Source organism: Muntiacus reevesi, chromosome 17 (genome assembly GCF_963930625.1).
Source record: "Muntiacus reevesi chromosome 17, mMunRee1.1, whole genome shotgun sequence".
Classification (NCBI taxonomy): domain Eukaryota; kingdom Metazoa; phylum Chordata; class Mammalia; order Artiodactyla; family Cervidae; genus Muntiacus; species Muntiacus reevesi.
The window spans coordinates 1,763,449-1,780,348 of record NC_089265.1 but is presented as its reverse complement, the minus strand read 5'-3'; the positions used below and the strand labels follow the sequence as shown (position 1 = coordinate 1,780,348).

Below are 16,900 nucleotides of genomic sequence, written 5' to 3'. Positions count from 1 at the left end.
TGATGTAAGCTTGTAATGGTATGAACCTTCCCCTTAGGATTGCTTTTACAGTGTCCCATAGGTTTTGGGTTGTTGTGTTTTCATTTTCATTCGTTTCTATACATATTTTGATTTCTTTTTTGATTTCTTCTATGATTTGTTGGTTATTCAGAAGCGTGTTATTTAGCCTCCATATGTTTGAATTTTTAACAATTTTTTTCCTTTAATTGAGATCTAATCTTACTGCACTGTGATCAGAAAAGATGACTGGAATGATTTCAATTTTTTTGAATTTTCCAAGACCAGATTTATGGCCCAGGATGTGATCTATTCTGGAGAAGGTTCCGTGTGCACTTGAGAAAAAGGTGAAGTTGATTGGGGTGAAATGTCCTATAGATATCAATTAGGTCGAGCTGGTCCATTGTGTCATTTAAGGTTTGTGTTTCCTTGTTAATTTTCTGTTTAGTTGATCTATCCATAGTTGTGAGTGGGGTATTAAAGTCTCCCACTATTATTGTGCTACTATTAATTTCCTCTTTCATACTCGTTAGCATTTGCCGTACATATTGCGGTGCTCCTATGTTGGGTGCATATATATTTATAATTGTTATATCTTCTTCTTGGATTGATCCTTTGATCATTATGTAGTGTCCTTCTTTGTCTCTTTTCACATCCTTTATTTGAAAGTCTATTTTATCTGATATGAGTATTGCGACTCCTGCTTTCTTTTGGTCTCCGTTTGCATGAAATATTTTTTTCCAGCCCTTCACTTTTAGTCTGTATGTTTCTCTTGTTTTGAGGTGGGTCTCTTGTAGACAGCATATATAGGGGTCTTGTTTTTGTATCCATTCAGCCAATCTTTGTCTTTTGGTTGGGACATTCAACCCATTTACATTTAAGGTAATTATTGATAGGTGTGGTCCCGTTGCCATTTACTTTGTTGTTTTGGGTTCACGTTTATACAACCTTTCTGCATTTCCTGTCTAGAGAAGATCCTTTAGCATTTGTTGAAGAGCTGGTTTGGTGGTGCTGAATTCTCTCAGCTTTTGCTTGTCTGTAAAGCTTTTGAATTCTCATTCATATCTGAATGAGATTTTTGCTGGGTACAGTAATCTAGGTTGTAGGTTATTCTCTTTCATTACTTTAAGTATGTCCTGCCATTCCCTTCTGGCCTGGAGGGTTTCTATTGATAGATCAGCTGTTATCCTTATGGGAATCCCTTTGTGTGTTATTTGTTGTTTCTCCCTTGCTGCTTTTAATATTTGTTCTTTGTGTTTGATCTTTGTTAATTTGATTAATATATGTCTTGGTGTGTTTCACCTTGGGTTTATCCTGTTTGGGACTCTCTAGGTTTCTTGGACTTGGGTGGCTATTTCCTTCCCCATTTTAGGAAAGTTTTCAGCTATTATCTCCTCGAGTATTTTCTCATGGCCTTTCTTTTTGTCTTCTTCTTCTGGGACTCCTATGATTCAAATGTTGGGGCGTTTCACATTGTCCCAGAGGTCCCTGAGGTTGTCCTCATTTCTTTTGATTCTTTTTTCTTTTTTCCTCTCTGCTTCATTTATTTCCACCATTTTATCTTCTACCTCACTTATCCTATCTTCTGTCTCCATTATTCTACTCTTGGTTCCCTCCAGAGTGTTTTTTATTTCATTCATTGCATTATTCATTTTTAATTGACTCTTTTTTATTTCTTCTAGGTCTTTATTAAACATTTCTTGCATCTTTTCAATCTTTGTCTCCAGGCTATTTATCTGTAACTCCATTTTGTTTTCAAGATTTTGGATCATTTTTATTATCATTATTCTAAATTCTTTTTCAGGTAGATTCCCTATCTCCTCCTCTTTTGTTTGACTTGGTGGGCATTTTTCTTGTTCCTTTACCTGTTGGGTATTTCTCTGCCTTTTCATCTTGTTTAGATTGCTGTGTCTGGAATGGACTTTCTGTATTCTGGAGGTCTGTGGTTCCTTTTTATTGTGGAGGTTTTACCCAGTGGGTGGGATTGGACGATTGGCTTATCAAGGTTTCCTGGTTAGGGAAGCTTTTGTAGGTGTTCTGGTTCGTGAAACTTGATTTCTTCTCTCTGGAGAGCAATGGAATGCCCAGTAATGGGTTTTGAGATGGGTCTATGTGTTAGGTGTGACCTTGGGCAGTCTGTATGTTGACGTTCAGGGCTATGTTCCTGTGTTGCAGGAGAATTTGCGTGGTATGTCTTGCTCTAAAACTTATTGGCTCTTGGGGGGTGGTTGGTTTCAGTGTAGATATGGAGGCTTTTGGACGGTCTCTTATTACTTAAAGTTCCATGTAGTCATGAGTTTTCTGGTGTTCTTAGGTTTTGGGCTTAAGTCTCCTGCCTCTGGATTTCAGTTTTATTCTTCCAGTAGTCTCAGGACTTCTCCAACTATACAGCACTGATAATAAAACTTCTAGGTTAATGGCAAACAGATTCTCCCCTGTTAGGGGCACCCAGAGAGGTTCACAGAGTTACATGAAGAAGAGGAGAGGGAGGAGGGAGATAGAGATGATCAGGAGGAGAAAAAGGGGGACTCAAGAGGAGAGAGACAGAACTACGCAGTTGTCTGTTCCCAGAGTGTTCTCCGTAGCCCAGACACCCACAAAGATTCACAGAATTGGATTGGGAAGAGAAGGGGAAAGGAGGAAATAGGGGTGTTTTGAGGTAAAAAACAGAGAGTTAAGATTGGGAGAGAATAATCAACACACTCCTGAATAAAAATGGGAACTGAATATTGGATTCTTAAATGTCCACAGTTTATATCATATACTGAAAAACAAAGATTAAAAATCTAGAGTAGAGGTTAGACTCTTAAAAATACTGTATTAAAAACAAAAACCAAAACACACAAAAAAAATTTTAGAAATATATATGAAGTTTGGTTTAAAAATAGGGCTTCTCTTCTTTTTTTTTTTTTTTTTTTTTGGTAAGGTTATAGTATAATGAAAATGAAAATTAAGGAGTAGTAGAGGAGTAATAGAGGACTTTAAAAGGAAATAAGAGAAAAAGAAAAATAGAAAATAGAAGAGAAAAGGGGGGAAAAAGAAGAAAAAAAAAAGACAAAAAAATTTTTTTCCTAATTAAAAAAATCGTAAAAATCTATGAAAATGAAAGCTAAGGAGTAATGGGGGAGTAATAGGGAATTTTAAAAGAAAATAAAAGTGAAAAAAGAAAAAAAAAATTTTTTTTTCTTACTTAAAAAAAAAAAAGTAAAAATATATCTAGGAATTTCTCTGGAGCTGTTGCGGTCAATGTGAGTTCAGTTCAGTTTCAGATAGCTCCTCGTTCCAGCTTACACTTCTCGATATCTACAGGCCCCTTCTTGTGTAGTTGATGTTATCTACAGGATTTTGATCTGTTGCACCGGTCCCTTCTGAAGCGGTTCCCTTTGTTTATTTGGCTTCTGTCTGCCGGTCTCTTCAGTGCCCAATTTCCGCCCTGGCACAGGCAGGCGGAGGTGGACTCTTATTCTGGTTGCTAGTTCCCTCGCGCTGCCGGGAGGGGCTGGCGCTGCTTTTCCCTCTACGCTGCTCAGGCTCCCAGCTGCTCTATATGGAGCGTGCCCTGCGCTGCACGTGCGTGGTTCTAGCCCTTGGGTGTTCCACAAAAGCGCGGAATAAAAAGCTGCGCCAGCGTTTTGTGCCTTCCCCGTCCTAGCGGCTCAGGCAGCCGGAAGCTTGACGGGCGCGCTCTCCCCGGGTGCGGCGCGCCTTCTCCCCTGCGCGATCCCAGCCTCAGTTTCCGCCCGCGCCAGTCGGGTGCGTGCGCCTTCTGCCCTCCGCGTCCCCAGCCCCAGTCCCTGCCCGCGCCGGTCAGGTGCCTGCGCCCTGTGTCTCGCCACGACCCTCCCGGCAGATGTCGACCATCCAGAATCTCAGGAGGTCTTTGATTAGAAACTGGAGGCCTGTTTGCAGTGCGGTAGGGGATGCGGTCCTTGGGGCGGAGCCTGCCCCCTTCCCCTCCCCCCTGCCTCCTGCCTCCTGCCTCCTGCCTCCGGCGGGGCTGGGCCAGTCCAAAGCTTGCGAGCTCTTCTCTGGACTTGCTTGGTCCTTTTGTTTTGCGAACGGCCAGCAGTGTGTTCGGGCTGGTTAATTTTTTCTCTTTCTGTTTTGCTATCCCACAGTTTAAGTTGGTAACTCACAAAAGTTCCCTCCGATTGTCCTCAGGGCACTCAGGCCCGGTCCTTACCCTAAGCAATGCCGCCCGCTCCTCTCCGTTCTGCCCCCACTTGCTGATGGCGGATGTGGGTGTCTGGGGTACTTTTCTGCTGGGAGTTGCTTTTAGGCACGTAATCTGTGGGTTTTATTTGTTGTTCCCCTCCCAGTCAGGTTGCCCTCCGAGATTCAAACACTTCCCCCAGACCTGCCAGTGCAAGGGTTTCCTGGTGTCTGGAAACTTCCTCTATTAAGACTCCCTCTCCCAGGACAGATCTCCGTCCTTAGCTCTTTTGTCTCTCTTTTTATCTTTTATATTTTGTCCTACCTCCTTTCGAAGACAATGGGTTGCTTTTCTGGGCGCCTGATGACCTCAGCTAGCGATCAGAAGTTGTATTGTGAAGTTTGCTCTGCGTTCAGTTATTCTTTTGATGAATTTGTAGGAGAGAAAGTGGTCTCCCCGTCCTACTCCTCTGACATCTTGGCTCCTCCCTTTGCTCAGATGATTTTATATTTGGACAAGTCTGCTGTATCACATCTGAAGCCTGATATTCAAGGAGTGAATAGACAGGGTAGGAGGCTGGCCCTTGCCCATGTGGAGAAGGGGAGGTTTCACAGAGTGGGTACAGCTTGGTCTGTCCACGCACACTCCCAGGAGACTGAAATTCACTAGATTTCCCACGTCTTCTACTCTAAGAGAGAGAACACTGGCTAAGTTGTTAGAAGCTGGGTGCTCAGGCATACCAGGAACTGCTCTCCACAGATGTTCCTCCAGAAAATGTCACAGTGCCTTCTATGGGAGGCTTCCCGCCAGGTTCCCCTGGCCGGCGAGGGGGCGGGCTGCAGGCCCCCATGGCTCCAGCCAGCTTCCTTGAGGACGGTCCCTGAGACAGAGGACCAGGAGTGATGCAGGCTGTCTCCTGTCTCACACTCCCTGGGGACCCTCGTCACTTTAATGCTTACATATTGGTTTTGTTTTTTTTTTAACAGGTGCTAGTTGCTTTGGGGACTTTTCATTAGGCTTAAGTTTATGCCAGCGGGGGATGAAACAAACAAAAATGCAATGTGATAACAGACACTTGGAAGGAAACTATAGTTAAGTTGCCCGACCTCTCAGGAGAGCCTGTCTGGCTCACTTGGGGACATGACTGCTTTTGCGGAAATATCTGCCCGCTCAGAACTGCCCCAGAGCCGGGCCAGGACCCTTCTGTCTCTGAGGGCCCCTCTGGGGAGATGGAGGGGCTTCAGAAGGCTCAGACCCAAAACTGAAAGGCAGACCTAGGGTCATGTTTCCCGGGGCTCTGGGGTCAGGTCTTTTGACTGGCGGGGAACACAGGCAGATTAAGGATGAATCCCTAGCAAAGATTAATTCACATTAAGAACCTGATTCCCCTATGGTGAAACAGACCACCAGCCCAGGTGGGATGCATGAGTCAAGTGCTCGGGCCTGGTCCACTGGGAGGACCCTGAGGAGTCGGGTGGAGAGGGAGGTGGGAGGGGGGATCGAGATGGGGAATACATGTAACTCTATGGCTGATTCATGTTAATGTATGACAAAACCCACTGAAAAAAAATAAAATAAAATAAAATTTTAAAAAAAAAAAAAAAGAACCTGATTCCCAGGGCAGTGCTGGATCCTTTCCAGGCCAGACAGGGAAGAGTTCGTCTCTGTTTCAATGCTTTGTTCATCATGTGTTCTCCATAGTGTGAGACCTGCTTTCAACCTGATTTGTTGCTCAGTTGCTCAGTCATGCCTGACTCTGTGACCCCATGGACTATAACCCATCGGGCTCCTCTGTCCATGGGATGCTCCAGGCAAGAATACTGGAGTGGGTTGCCATTTCCTTCTCCATTCAACCTGATGGGTCTGTTATTTATTTGCAAAGCAAAACCAAATTGATATTTATTCACACCCAGCCTCTGAATCTCCACAGTGTAAGTGACGTAGTTCATTGTAGAGTCTCTGAATGAACGATGTAAGTCGTGTTTCCGTCAACTGAGGATAACTTCAACCTCAAACATGAGAAACCCAGGCAAACGGTTATAATTTAACTGATTTACTTCCCTGGTGACTCAGATGGTAAAGAGTCTGCCTGCAATACAGGAGACCTGGGTTCAATCCCTGGGTTGGGAAGATCCCCTGAAGGAAGGCATGGCAACTCAAGTAATCTTACCTGGAGAATTTCATGGACAGAGGAGCCGGGGAGGCCACCGTCCATGGGGTCACAAAGAGTCAGACAGGACTGAGTGACTAACACTTTCTCTTTCACTCCAGTTCTTAGGTTGATCCCAAAGTGCTTTATATTCTTTATGCTTTATATACAGAAACTTCCCAGTGAACATATATTCTGCAGTGCCATGCTCACAGGCAGGTGAGGAAATCAGACGCCACATTAAGGAATTCCCTAGTAACAGCACAGTGCTTTCCAGACTCTGTGTTTCTAATTTTTCTCTAGAGTGTGGAACTACACAGTATGATTTGGTGTTGAGTCCAACTTGTTGGGCTTGAACTCAATTCTAGCTCGACTGATTCCTAACGGGTGCCCTTGAGAGGGGACTTAGAGGGCCCCTCCCTCAGTTTTTCCATCCTGTAAAATGGGCTGGTGTTCATGACTCTTCCCTGAGTTCTGCGGATCAAGTGGGCTGTTCCTCTGCCCATCTGTCGAGGTCACTGTTCGCTGTCCCCGTCGTCAGCAGCAGTGGACCTGGTGGTGGGAGGTGTGCTCAGAGCTCCCCGTGCCAACGTCCCTAGTGCTGGAGCTGGTGGTGGGAGGTGTGCCCTGTTCACCGCCCTGTCCGTCGGGAGTGGTGTGAGGCACACAAGGCCAGCTGGAGCGGTCACTGCGGGGCGCAGAGGGCCCAGCTGACCCTGTCCTCTTTCTCCTGCAGGAAAGTGGAAGATGCATGACGGCCTCCTGAACATCACCAAGGTGTCCTTCTCCGACCGGGGGAGATACACGTGCGCGGCCTCCAACGTGCACGGCTCGGTGAACAACAGCGTGACGCTGCGCGTGGTCTTCACGTCGGGCGACATGGGCGTGTACTACATGGTGGTGTGCCTGGCGGCCTTCGCCGTGGTGCTGGTGCTCAACGTCACCCGCCTCTGCATGATGAGCAGCCACCTGAAGAAGACCGAGAAGGCCATCAACGAGTTCTTCCGCACGGAGGGCGCGGAGAAGCTGCAGAAGGCCTTCGAGATCGCCAAGCGCATCCCGATCATCACGTCAGCCAAGACGCTGGAGCTGGCCAAGGTCACGCAGTTCAAGACCATGGAGTTCGCCCGCTACATCGAGGAGCTGGCACGCAGCGTGCCGCTGCCCCCACTCATCATGAACTGCAGGACCATCGTGGAGGAGCTCATGGAGGTGGTGGGCCTGGATGAGCATGGCCACCAGAACTTCGTGCGCCACACGCCCGAGGGCCAGGAGGCCGCAGCCGCCGACGGGGAGGAGGTCTACACCATCCCCGACGCCGACTCTGATGCCTCCTCGCTGCACGAGCAGCCCCAGCAGATCGCCATCGAGGTGTCTGTGCACCCGCCAGCCCACCGGGAGCCCTCGGATGACCAGGCCACCGGGCCCCTGGGGGCCGGAGACGAGGAGGAGGACACCGAGCCGTCGGCCGAGCGCTCCCCGGAGTCCGCGGCGCCCTCCACCGAGGTCACGTCGGCGGCGCTGACCTCCGAGGAACCAACGCCCGTGGAGGTGCCGGACCACGCCCTGCCGCCTGGTCTGCTGGAGGCCGCGGAGTCAGCCAGGCCGCAGGACGGGAGCACCCACGTTGTCTATGAAAGCCATGTCTAACAGTGTACCCCCACCCCGAAGCTATGCACACCCCGAGACTCAGGGCCACCCCTCGGGACTGATGCAGGCCGCCCTCGCCGCTAAGCCTTACCGGAGACGCCGGTCGTAGGTAGGAGCCCCGCCCCCGCACGCACGCTGTGCGCCCCGCCGGCCCCCAGCCAAGGGGGATGCGAGCACCATCGGGGAGCGGGGGTGGTGACCTTGGGCAGGTGTCTGCCCACGTGACACGAACCTCAGAGGCTCTTCTCCGCCAGATAACCTTAACCGCTGCTGCCCTTTCGGCAGAGATCATTGACTGTCAGAGACTCTGAGTTCACAGCCCTGTCCCGGGCACAGGGCGCCGCTCTTCCTTTGAAAAATGGGTCTGCTAAGGGAGCAGCTGCAGTCCATCCCTCCGCGGCTCTGTTGCACTTTCTTCTCAGTTTTGCCCCATCATTGTCGCTTTATAACCCAGGCGTTGTGACGTGAATGCTGACGGTTCCTTCTGGTCCGTTCCCTTGGCCACTCTGTCCTTATTTCCTACCCCCCTCCCCCAACCCCAGACTTTTACCTCGCAGGCTTTGGTGTCAGGGCCCACGAGTCATCTTAACATTCCAAAGCAGCTAGCTCCCAGCCTCCTGACGTTTGTCGTTTGCCAGGCCTGTCTCCATCGGTTGCTTTTTTTGTTCGTTTATTTCCAATGAAGCTGCTGCTGTGAAACAGAGAGGGGAAAAAAAAAAAAACACAACCTTGCCCAGGAAAAGCACTTTAATAGCCAAATAAAAATAGGTTTACCCGTCCCATTCTGAGAGCCTTTGGGTGAGCTCAGCTGAGCTTGGAGGGAGACCATGAACTTGAATCTGCCCACACTGCCCGTGGAAAGCCTTGTCCTTACGTCTAAGCAGTGTCCCCCTCCAAACTGGCTGCTACTTCACCTGGAAGGCGTGTCACCTCCAGAGACAGAGGTGCCTAAGAAATCCGCTTAGGTGGGTCACGTGGTGCTCCCACCACGGCTGCTGTGGGCCATGGACGTCAGGGGACCCCAATGCTTGGTTTAGGGCAGCAAGAGTGAGGGTCCTGGGGGTCACCCCTCCAGGCCCACTCCTGTTAACTGCATGGCTGATTTGTCTATCCTTGGTGGTGGTGACAGGTTAGGATAATGGCATCATCATGCCAGCATTCTCGAATTCATTTTTAGCCCCCACGAGAAGGTGGCTGTATGTGAGGCTAGAGTGATGTTATAGAGAGAAGCTGAAGCTAGTCACCTCAGGCCCGCACCTCGCTGGCCTGTGCTGGTAACCACTGTGGGCTTCGGGCAAGTGGGGGCACCCGCGCACTCCCCAGCTCCATCTAGGTGCTTCCCTTGCCCACAGAACCAAACCAGTATCGTCACCCTGCCCTTCTCCACAATAACTTTCAGGTTTTCACTGTCCTCTCTGGTTCCTCTAACATATTTTATGCTGAAAATCAGTACTGTTGCAAATTTAAGGAGCCAGCTTACAAAACTCAAAGCTTTTTAAGACAGTTGTGGATCTTCTGCCCCCAAAAGCATTAGAGCAATGTCCACAGTTTAGATGTAACAATGAAAAGGAGAGGTATAATTTCCTTGCCATTTATGAGCAGGGGTGCCGCAACCTTGAGGTTGTCAATCGTCATGAGCGTCACGGCCACGTCATGGGTCCACGAAGGTCCCTTGGGCCGCGCAGTTGTTGAACAGACCCAAGGCTTAGTCTTCACGTCCTCACTGTCTGGATGAGGCAGACTTCCCTGCATCCCTGGGTTGAATCTTTCTTGTCTGCCAAACCCGGAGGTGGTACTTGGGTCCCCAGATCCCACCTGGTTCTGACATTTAGAGTTTTGTGGAAAGTTTGTCATCTCCCATGATGGCCCCCCTTACACGAGACAGGGAGTCTTGGGAGCAGAATGGGCCCGTGATGTTATTAGATGCTTTTGCTGCCAACTTTTTCAGAAAATTCATCTGGGTCTGGAGTTGAGAGCAGAGGGCTTGGCTTCAGTGGTTTCTCTGTGTAGAGATAACTAATGTGAAAGGTGGTCTGACAGGACACACAGTTGGGTCAGATTCCTCTTGGCCTCAGATGACCCGTTGCCATCAGTTTGGTGGTCACATAAAACATGAGAAGTGAATAATCCAGAGAAACCTTGACCCCCGCCTGGGATCCCTGGACAAAGGTTTTCTGTAGTTGGCCTGCGGAGAAGTTTCATCACCACGTCTTAGAATGTAAACATTTTTCCACTTGTTGTGGAGGTCAGCGGATCCTTACCATGAATCTGTGCACCCAAAGCCACAGCAGGGGCCCTGGCTCATTTTGGGGTCCCCAAATGGACTTTTTCCCATTCTGTCGCATTCTCCCTCCACCGAAACCCACATACAGGTTTCCACGTGGAAATGACAGGAGAAGGCATCTCCCACCTGGATGTTGGATACAGATAGTTAAACACAGGCAGACTTTTTATGAAAGCAGGAGCAGAACTGAGTGACCAAAGAATGTTTTCAGGTTGGTTTTAGCTTCTTTAGACTGGGGAGATTATGTAGATTTTTTAAATGTTCCCCTTTAAGGCATCAGAAAGCTCTTAATAGAATAATATTAATAGCCAACCAGAGATGAGGCTGGCTTACTACAAAGATGTCTCTGTCTCTTCCTATTTATGCTATAGCTTCTTTACAAAATAGAAATGCTCTCCCACTAGAATAGGGGACAGAGATAGTCTCATGACTTTCGCCTGGTTTTTCAAAGATAAATTGTTCAGCGTCTAGAAATTTATAGAAGTATGGCTACATATGGCTCTTTGGGGCAGTTTTACAACTTAACACTGAATCCCAAGCCATGTCCTTTGGGTCTTAGGTCATTCTTCTCAAAAGCAAGCAGTTTCTGTTTTCCAAGTCATCTGGTCATATCTATAACAATTTTTTTTCTTGAAGTTCCGAAAAGGATTCAGATATGTGTGCATATTTAATTCACTGCAATGACCTGTAAACTTGGATGGTATTTATTCTAAATAGGGGGAAAACAATTTTATATTGCAAATCTATGTAATTTATAATGGTTTTGTTTTATATATATTTTCATATCTTTAGGGCACATCTACTATTCTCATCTTTTTGTATATCATACTTGACAAAAAGAGATACTAATACTTGACTAAATCTCTAGGAACCAAATGTGACATCTGTAACGTATGGAAATTGCTCTAGAAACACCTGAATGTCCTCGCTTGTCCTGAATATTACTGTACTGTCTTTACACCCAGAATGATTGCTGTTGGGCATCTGTGTTTTTTCCCCCAAAGCCAAGGCCAAAAGTCCTGAACTCCCACACAGTGGAGTCTGGAATCCTTCGCTTCTCTGTTGTGTGTTTCATTTTTAACTGTAGACATCTGTGTTGTTCAGACTTCCTTTGAAGGGCACGTGTGGTGAGATAGCAATTTGGTGGAGACTGGGCTTGAACGGTGGCCGCATAGCTTATTCACTGGACTGACAACATTTCAAATATAATACATGGATTGTAAAAAAAAAAAAAAATACATGGATTGTTACTTATTGGTAACCTCGGATCTGCTCAGCTCTTTAGCCCATGAAGAAAATGTAAGGCAGAAAGAATGTTTGCATGTTTTGAACAGATAGCCTCTAAATGTAGTGCCACCAACACAAACCAGCTCAACCCTAGAGACCCCAATCCCTGCTGACTGAGGAGCTGTTTCAGAAAGGCAAGCCAGCCCCCCTTATGTGCAGGTTGAATTTCGGTCTTATACCAGGGCTTCCCTGGTGGCTCAGACAGTTAAGAATCTGCCTGCAACACGGGAGACCTGGCTTCAATCCCTAGGTTGGGAAAATCCCCTGGAGAAGGGAATGGCAACCCACTCCAGTATTCTTGCCTGGAGAATCCCATGGACAGAGGTGCCTGGCGGGCTTCAGTCCACAGGGTCACAAAGAGTCGGACATGAATGTGTGACTGCCACTTTGACTTTTTCAGCAGTGCTGAAACTCCGTTCTGTGAACAGGGGTTTCCTCTCGGTGTTTCATTGGGTGAGAAAACAGAGCATTTAGCTTATCTTTCAGATACTATGTTTTATACTCAGCACAGTTCAATGACTGCCCAGTATCCATCTTCACACACCCTTTTTGCATTCCCTTTACATCATAATCCCTGTTTCTGTTCTTGCTTTTTAGACTAATTCATTGGTACCCTTTAAATAGCCACCAAGTCTTATTGTATAGTCACCCACATATTTTGATCTCTGTTGCTTCCAAGGTAGGGTGTCTCTGGTGGCTCAGCAGTAAAGAATCCACCTGCAATGCAGGAAATGCGAGTTTGACCCCTGGGTGGGGAAGATCCCCTGGAGAAGGGAATGGCAACCCACTCCAGTATTCTTGCCTGGAGAATCCCATGGACGGAGGATCCTGGCGGGCTACAGTGGCAAAGAGTTGGATACAACTTAGCAACTAAACCACCATCATCTTCAAGGTATTAGTCATTTTTACATTCACCTATTCATTGTAAAATCCTCTAGTAGATAACAAAGTTCATCTTCCTAATGACTTATAGGGTTTCTACAGTGATTAACAAGATTTGGATTAAACAAATCCATGGTGGGGTGAAAAATCAAATAAAACAGAATTGCTTATTTTGCTTTCTGAAAGACTGTCTGTTATACAAGAAAATATCATATGACAGTGATAATGACCTTTAATTAAGACTTTTTTAGAGATGTCATTTGTAAGGGGTCTAATGCTCAGAATGCCACCACCGAACTTAAAGCTCATAGAGAATGTAAAAACAAAGCAAATAGGTCTAAGAATATTCCTGCATAAATTATTTAATGAAGAATGTAAACCTTCAGTGTATCTCTCAGACACCCTAGCGCTGCTCACAGAAGGTGCTGCCACTTACGTTTGATGTGCTATCCCTCTGGTTCTGAATGTTCGTTGTTAAAACTGGGAAATAAGATGGAGAAATGTATCTGGGTGGAAATGTCACTGTTGATTTGTGAGCTATAAATGTTCACCTTTTAAAAATAATTTAAATGTATACACAAATGATTAATATTTAAGTTGATATAGCAGCAAAAAAAAAAAAAAATGTGAGCCATCCTGTACTTTGGTTGTTGCTTTAATAAAGGATTTGCACAGGTGTGCCAAGCGTGCCATGTCCCTGGTCAAGGCTGTATTCATGTGGCCTGATTTACTCTTTACCTGTAAGAAGTATGTGGCCAGTGCTCGTCCCTGCCTTTTGCATCTGCAGCATATCTCAGGGGAAAGGGGGAAAAGGAAGTAATTTTTATGTGAATCTACAAACTTTATCCAAAGTCAAAAATCTTAACTCTGTCCTAACGAACTTGATGGACATTTATTTATATCAAGAAGGAATTTTAACATGTAACATCAAGCTTATTGCAGAAAATCCACAAAGACCAGGAAACTCACCCAAGAGAAGGCATTAGTTGTAGACCTCGTGCAGAAACCTGAGGCAGCACCCAGTTCAGGCCAAATTGCTCTGAATGTGCCCACTGAAAGTTCTCAGAGCTTATTCCTCTCAGATAAGATGAGATTGTTGTCCAGTCACTAATGGTGTCCAACTCTGTGACCCCATGGACTGCAGCACACCAGACTTCCTTGTCCTTCACTATCTCCTGGATTTTGCTCAAATTGATGTCCATTGGCTTGGTGTTGCCATCCAGCCATCTCATCCTCTGTCACCTGCTTCTTTTCCTGCCCTCAGTCTTTCCCAGCATCAGGGTCTTTTCTAATGAGTCAACTCTTCACATTAGGTGGCCAGAGTATTCGAGCTTCAGCATCAGTCCTTCTAGTGAATATTCAGGGTTGAGATAAGGCTGTGTATATGAGACAAAACTGGACAACACCAGATGGGAAAGAAACTAAATTTTGCTGCAGTCTGAAGAGGCAAGCAAAATTATTGAGTGGGTTACCCAAGAAACTGAACATAACTAAGATCTGTAAGTTCTTCAAACAAAAAAGGCTTTAAGAGAACTGCAGTGGCATTAATGGAAACTTTAACAAATGTGCCATCAGGGAAGAGAAAATAGGAAAGTTTTGTCCTAAGTGTGTAATGCTGACTGGTAGATATTTCAGACTCAGGACAAACAGCTGCTAATTTTTGTGCTTTTATTTTTAACAGGTTTTGGAATAGTTCATTCTTCCAGGGGCCTTAATCAAAAGAGCCTAGGTAAGGCTTCATCTGAGGGATTTTCAAGTGTGTAGTCACAGAGTTGGAAATTAAGTGTCAGGTTTTCTGATTTCCCTATCTTTTTGGCAGAGTTGCTAACACACATGGTTCTGCTCTGCTTGAACATCTCTGGTGAAGCGGAGCCTGTGACCGCATGGAGGAGATACTCCGGTGTTGGTAGGTTTTAAGTGCCAAGTCAAAAATCTTAAAGTGGTTCTACACTGGTCCTTGTCCTGTCATTTGGAACAGAAAGCATGAGTTTGTCCTGCCGCAATAAAGTCGTCCTTTTGCCATCAACCTAAAAAGACAGTTATAAATGGATTTGTGTTGAAGAGAGGATTACCAAAGAGTGTGGGTGCTCCTGACACCACTAGGGCTTCCCAGCTGGCTCAGATGGTAAAGAATCTGCTGGCAATGCAGGAGACACAGGTTCGACCCCTGGGTCTGAAAGATCCCCTGGAGAAGGGAATGGCTACCCACTCCAGTATGCTTGCCTGGGAAATCCCATGGACAGAGGAGCCTGGTGGGCTAGAGTCCATGGGGTTGCAAGGAGTCCGACACGACTGAGCCACTTCACTTCAGTTCACTGGCACCCCTATCTTAATTACAGATCACGTGACTCACACTCTTTTGAGTTTGGATGGTTTCTGCCAACGGGGTGTTGGAGGCAGAAGTCAGGCGATTCTGGCGCTCCTTCGACCCCTGAGATACCCTGAGGCTACAGTTCATTAAATAAAAAGACAGTTCAGTGGTTAGAAAAATGAAAGAATCATCAGATTAAGTGGCTCATAGATGAGTATGTTTTGGAAAGATGATTAGAACTGATGTACTGAAAGAAATGTGGGCTTCCCAGGTGGCTCCGTGGTAAAGAATCTGCCTGCAATCCAGGAGACACAGGTTCAATCCCTGGGTGGGGGAAGATCCCCTGGAGGAGGGAATGGCAACCCACTCCAGTAGAGGAGCTGGTGGGCTACAGTCCGTGTGGTCACAAAGGAGTTGGACATGACTTAGCAACTAAACAACAAACAAAAATTGAATGAAGTATATGTATGTGTTTGTGGTTTATTGAGGTATTTTTAAATAACAGGTGAAGTAAAGCCTGTACCAACTGCATTTATCTATTAAGTAACATGAAGATGCCAAGAGTAAGAATTTTCCCAAGATATTAACTCATATTAAATAAGCTAAAAGATAAGCACAAAGGTTGATAGCATATGAATTTTTCAAAGTGTTACAACCTCAGAAATTAAATTTGTAGGAGAAAAGAAAGATAACAGCTGATGTGAGGAATCTGGGATTACATTTTTTTTTATGTGCAGAATATAACTTTCCTAGCTTTTTGTCATTACAATAATTATTGAGATACATTAGTGATATTTATGAAACTGCTGGGCAGGTCCTGAAAAAAAAACAAATTTAACATGTCTTTAAAAAATACTTATAGGTGGATAATTCTTACATCATGGTATTTTATGTTACTTTCTCCCATCCCATAATGGATTAGAGGTGATTGAGTTAAATATGTTTTAATTTCTGTGCATCCTTTGAAGTTTGGAACTGCTGTGTCTGACACAGGCTCACTAACTCAATAACCAGATTACTATATTAATCAAAGATTTTACTCCCAATCATTTTGAATCAGTAAGAGACTTTAAGAAAGACTCTAGATGCAGGACAGCTGGCGTAATCATCTTATTATCTAGAAATGCTCTTGTCTGTAGCTGAAAATGAAAGGTTGTGTGCTACAACACAAGCAGAAGACAATGATGCCATGCTCACAGACGGGATGTTTGGATCCCCTCGGAAACTGGGGAAATCCCAAACCCCAGGGTGATGTATTTGGCGATGTGGCCTCTGGAGGGTAGTGAGGTTGTGAGAGTGGAGCCCTCAGGAATGGGGTTCGTGTCCTTGGAAAAGAGCCCAGAGGACTCCAAGCACACAGTGAGAAGACAGCCGTCTCTGAACCAGAAAGCCGGCCTCAGCAAACAGTGCTTCTTCAGAGGCTTGGTTACAAACTGTGCAGCCTCCAGAACCGTGAGCAATGAATGTTTTCTGTTTAAGATGCCAGTGTGTGATAATCAGACTTTCTATGCTGAGAATTCTGGGTGCCCGTGGGGTTGTAAGAAATAGCACAGAGAGATGTCATGCACACTTGACCGGCTCCCCCAGGGGTCACCTCTTAGCAGAAGCATCGTGCACCATCACAGTCAGGGCAGCGACACTGGATCAGCATCTCCAGGGTCAACCCGGTTGCCCCGGTTTTACACACTGTGTGTGCATGTGGTTCTGTGACATTTCACCACATGTGTACGTCTGCACATCCACCACCACCACCTCCAAGACGCAGAACATTCCAGGAGGTCAAGGATCCCTCAGTTACCCTTCTATAACCACACCTTCCTCCTTCCCCACCCCCAGAACACATGTGTTTTTTATAGCAGTAAACTAATTAGATAACTGAAGTTTCTCTGGAACCAACTGTAATCAGTGTGTTTTTCCAATAGTAGTTGGTCAGTTACTCAGTCGTGTCCGACTCTCTGTGACCCCGTGGACACCAAGCTTCGCTGTCTTTCCCTATCTCCCTGAGTTTGCTCAAACTCATGTCTATTGAGTCAGTGATGCCATCCAACCATCTCATCCTCTGTCACCTCCTGCCCTCAATCTTTTCCCAGCATCCAGGTTTTTTCCAATGAGTCCACTCTTCCCATAACGGGGCCAAGATGTTGAAGCTTCAGCTTTAGCATCATATTTTCCAGGAGAAATAAGTGT

At 46.1% G+C, this 16,900-nt stretch overlaps 1 protein-coding gene across 4 annotated transcripts in view; it reads left to right on the top strand.

The window, feature by feature from the left end:
* Window positions 1-14,294, top strand: part of MFAP3L (microfibril associated protein 3 like) — a 53,206-nt gene extending 38,912 nt beyond the window's left edge. For 2 of the 4 annotated variants that reach the window (XM_065908214.1, XM_065908216.1), the window contains one exon: window positions 7,036-13,087. In XM_065908214.1, coding sequence (XP_065764286.1) covers window positions 7,036-7,949 — 914 coding nt within the window. In that variant the 3' untranslated portion in view covers window positions 7,950-13,087. Of the gene's footprint in view, window positions 1-7,035; window positions 13,088-14,083; window positions 14,132-14,221 lie in introns of those variants that run through there. The other 2 variants (XR_010659523.1, XR_010659522.1) reach the window with 2 other exon arrangements.
* Window positions 14,295-16,900: the final 2,606 nt, after the last annotated feature.